Source organism: Belonocnema kinseyi, chromosome 5 (assembly GCF_010883055.1).
Source record: "Belonocnema kinseyi isolate 2016_QV_RU_SX_M_011 chromosome 5, B_treatae_v1, whole genome shotgun sequence".
In the NCBI taxonomy this organism is placed as follows: domain Eukaryota; kingdom Metazoa; phylum Arthropoda; class Insecta; order Hymenoptera; family Cynipidae; genus Belonocnema; species Belonocnema kinseyi.
Window position 1 is genome coordinate 71233735 of NC_046661.1, and position 4431 is coordinate 71238165.

A 4431-nucleotide genomic window follows, 5' to 3' on the forward strand; every position below is an offset into this window, starting at 1 on the left:
GTTGATGAAGGAAGTTTTCTATGAGGATTCAAATGCGCTCATATGCACCATAAGGAAAAAATTTTGCGCCAAATTGATAACCGAGTTATCAGCGATCGAAATGGGGGGGGGCTGCCATGATCATAACTTCAAATACGCTTAAATGCGCCATGACTAAAAAATTTTACGCTAGCTAATTAACAAAGATATCATATTTTGGAGGGGGCCAGTGTAACGCAGGTGTTAAATCCTCAACAGTGATGTACAATATAAAGTTAAGGATATGGACTCTTTCGACTTCAAATGCACTCATATGCTCTATAATATTTTTTGTTGAAAATGTTGAAAATTGCCCAAGATATGGAGGTAACAAAAGTTTACGAAGTGATGACCAACAAATTAAAAAGCTTGCAATCCGCATTGATGAACGGAGTTTCCTATGGGGTTTCAAATGCGCTCATATGCGCCATAAGAAAAAAAATTTGCGCCACATTGATAACCGAGTTATCAGCGATTGAAATGGGGGGAAGGAGCTGGCGTGATTTTTCTGAGCTAATAACATTTTGCCAAATTCATCATACCTATCTTTCATAACTTCTAATGCGCTCAAATGCGCCACGATTAAACAAATTTGCGCTAGCTAATTAACAAAGATATCATATTTTGGAGGCGTTTTTCAATCCGCACTGATGAAGTAACTTTCCTATGGGGTTTCAAATGCGCTCAGATGGGTTACTTTCAAAACTAACAAAAACAATTATCAACTCCCCAATTAACTTTTGCTACCGATAAACTACCCGATGATATCTCCACATAATCTACATTGCAAAATAAAAATTCGTAATGATCTCTTCAGACAGAATTTTAATTGCACTTATATGCGCTACTTATAAAATAGACAAAAAACCATAATCAACCCCCTCACTACCACTTGTTGCGATCCACTTTTCAATGATATCTCCAAATAAATTAAATTGCAGTATAAAAATATAAAACCATCTCTTCGCATAGGATTTCAAATGCGCTCATATGCGCCACTTTCGAAAACGAAAAAAAAACCATAATTATCCCCCTCATTACTACTTGTTACGATTCACTATCCGATGATATCTCGAAATAACTCTAATTGTAAAATAAAAATTTATAATGATCTCTTGGTCTAGGATTTCAAATGCGCTCATATGCGCTACTTTCAAAATTGACAAAAAACCATAATCAACCCCCTCCCTACCACTTGTTATGATCCACTTTTCTATGATGTCACCAAATAACTTAAATTGCAGTATAAAAATCTATAATGATCTCTTCGGATAGAATTTCTCATGAGCTCATATGCACCACTTTCAAAGTTGACAAAAAACCATAATCAACACCCTTATGACCAGTTGTTACGATCCACTTTTTGATGATATCTCCAAATAACTTAATTTGCAGTGTAGTTAGTTGCAATGCGGGCAGGGAGCCCCCTATGAAGCTCCCCTGGCGCTTAAGCTATAAAGCCTATTGTGCCACACCCTTAGCTATCGCTATCAGCAGTTTACCCCAGACCTCTTAAAGAAGCCCAGCAAGTCAGTCACCGATAGCGTTGTAGCTTCCTCAGGTTCCATAAAATAGGACCTAAGGGTTTGATGCCTGAGCCTTGCCAACGCTGGGCACTAGCATATTACGTGCAAGGATGTTTCGTCATTCATGCCACATCTCCTGCACTCCGTAGTGGGGTTATACTCCATTTTATGCATTTGGTAGTTTAAGTGGTTGTTTTCAGTGAGCATCTGAACCACTGTCCTTACGTCTTTCTTTGGCAAGCCCAAGATTTCCCTGGCTCTATCCATTCTGCACGTATAGCCCAGGATAGACTTCGCCTGTCCGCCACCCCGGACCTGCTCCAAGTATTCTTGGTGCTTAGTGCGGATCCAGCTTTTTATGACAAGACCGGTGCAGCAAGACGTTAGACCTAGTACCGGTTCTGGCCCTATGTATTCACCTGCCGCACCGCTTTTTGCCAGCTGGTCCATTTTCTCGTTGCCCTTGATCCCTCTATGGCCAGGGACCCATATGAGAGACACTTTATTTTTTTCTGCAAGTCGGTTTAATGCCTTTTTGCATTCCCAAACAAGTTCAGATGTTATATCTGGTTTTTCCACTGCAGTTAGTGTCGTTTGGCTGTCCGAACAGATTGTAATCTGTCTCCCATCCGCGTTTTACTCTAATAATATCTCAGCACTTTGGAGAACGGCAAGGACCTCCACCTGAAAGACAGTAGAATATCTCCCAAGCGGGACTACTACTTCCCTCCTCCTCGCACTGTCATAAATTCCTGCTCTTGTCACTTCCTCCCCCTTTGAGCCATCCGTATACCAGTTTTTCCCTTGCAGGAGTGGATTGCCATATACTTTCCACGCATCCCTACTTGGGATGTAGACGCGGAAAGCCCTGGTGAAGTCGAAACGTTCTGCTATTCTATCCTGCTTCATCTCAAGAATCAGCAGGAAGCTGATTCCACTCGGGAGCCTAGTCTGTCTAGTCCCCCGAGTCCATCTATTTACTCTCACCAGGCGGCCCATCGCGTGTGCCGCTTTTGTAGTTATCGCAAGGTGAATAGGTTCTTCGCAGACAATGAAGCCTAATGCTGCTGTAGGCGTAGTCCTGTTAGTCCTGTTAGCTCCTGTTAGACCCCTAAACGCTAGCGTTTGCAATCGTCGCAGCCTGTCCTGCATCGTTTTGAGTTCTGTCCGTGGCCATCAGACCACAGCCGCATGAAGAGGCCTCGATTTAAGAACCGCGGAGTGGAGCTATGCAAGCATTTTGGGCCCTATTCCCCACGTCAACCCAAAAGCTCTCCTACACATCCAGAAAGTTATGACGAATAAACTGCATTGGGTCTCCAGGTGCTTTCCCCAGCTCAGTCTGCTCTGTAGGATGAGCTCCACGATGCGCAGCGCCGACCTTGTAAGGTCCATCAAGGTTACTAGATGAGCTGCCCTAACTAGAATGACAAAGTCATCCGCATATCCCTGAGTATAATACCTCTCTTCATTAAGCCTACGCAGGAGACCATCCACTACAACGCACCTCAAAGGGAGCGACAGGAACCCCCCATGTGCACACCCCCGTGGCGCTACTCCTTTAACTAGACCTTCACCTCATCTAGTTTCGAGTCTCCTCTGGCGTAAGATACTTCCTATCCAGCTTACCAGCTGGTTTGGTACACCACACCTCAAAGCCTCCCGACAGATGACTTCTATATTATGGCACCTTCTATATCCAAGAACGTTTCTAAAGCATACCCCTTTTGAACTGCTGCTCCGATTTTGCCACAACAGCATGAAGTGCCGTCTCTACTGAGCAGCCTGCCTGAAAGGTATGCTGCCCTCTGTGTAGCGGTGAGGCCAAAAGCACCTCATCCCTGATATATCTGTCGACCAGCCTCTCCAGCATCTTTGAAATAAAAGACGTAAGGCTGATCGGTCTGAAGTCCTTTGCAGCAGTGTAACCTTCTCTCTCGGGTTTGGGAATAAAAGTCACTGTACCATACTTCCATGCCGATGTCACATGTTTCAGGGCGATACTTGCCCCAAATAGTTTCGTCAGAGGAGAGATGACAACTTCCAGGCCTTTTTGTAAAAGCACTGAGTAGATGCTAGCCGCCCCTGGTGATTTAAAACGGCAGAAGGACCCCACAGCCCATTCCACCTTTTTGCTGTCTACAACCTTCAAGGCAAAATTCCACTCGGCCCTCCTCAACTCTTGGCCCCAGGCTTCCTCCTCTAGGTCGGTTTGATATTCGCTAAAAACCGGGAAAGTGATTATCCTTCGATTCCTTACGGAGGCCCCACTAGTCTTCCTGCTTATATCTCCTCATATTTTGTTGTTGTAATCATACTGAGCCGTCTAATAGATTTCCCAGTCTAAAGGCAATTTGTTTCTTTTTGCCTTATTGCACAACGCTTTTGTCTTTTTTCGAAGCTTCTGCAGGTGCGTATTCCAACATTCTGATTCTTTCATAGACTTAACTGTGCTTGTGGGACAATTGTTTTCATACGATGTAGTCAGAGCAGCCCTTCGCAGAAAATCCGCTGCGTGCTCTAACTCATCAATACTGCTATAGTTTGTGGAAAATTTCCCTAGCCTTCCTCTGAGTTCCTCTTTATATGAGTCCCAGAGCATATTTCTAGGGTTTCTGACTTTTTAAACCACTGGTTTACCTAGGTTTAGCTGAAACAGCATATATTTGTGATCTGAGAGAGACTCCTCATCAGAGACTCTCCAGTCCACTACCCTACTCCTCAGCCGTTCCGAGCATAAAGTGAAATCGAGAACCTCACTCCTGTTTTTAATTTGGAATGTGGGAGTATCACCTCGATTCAAAATTTGCATATCAGTGCCCGCTAGGTACTCAATTAAATGTCTTCCTCTGTCATTGATATTCGTGCTCGCACACACCGTATGGTG

At 43.9% G+C, this 4431-nt stretch overlaps 1 protein-coding gene across 1 annotated transcript; it reads right to left on the bottom strand.

Moving 5' to 3' along the window:
• Window positions 1-3255: 3255 nt before the first annotated feature.
• On the bottom strand, window positions 3256-4146 carry LOC117173702. The gene is made up of 2 exons (XM_033362344.1): window positions 3923-4146; window positions 3256-3823 (listed from the first exon to the last, which is right to left on the bottom strand). The coding sequence occupies exons 1-2, from the start codon at window positions 4144-4146 to the stop codon at window positions 3256-3258; spliced, it is 792 nt and encodes a 263-aa protein (XP_033218235.1).
• Window positions 4147-4431: the final 285 nt, after the last annotated feature.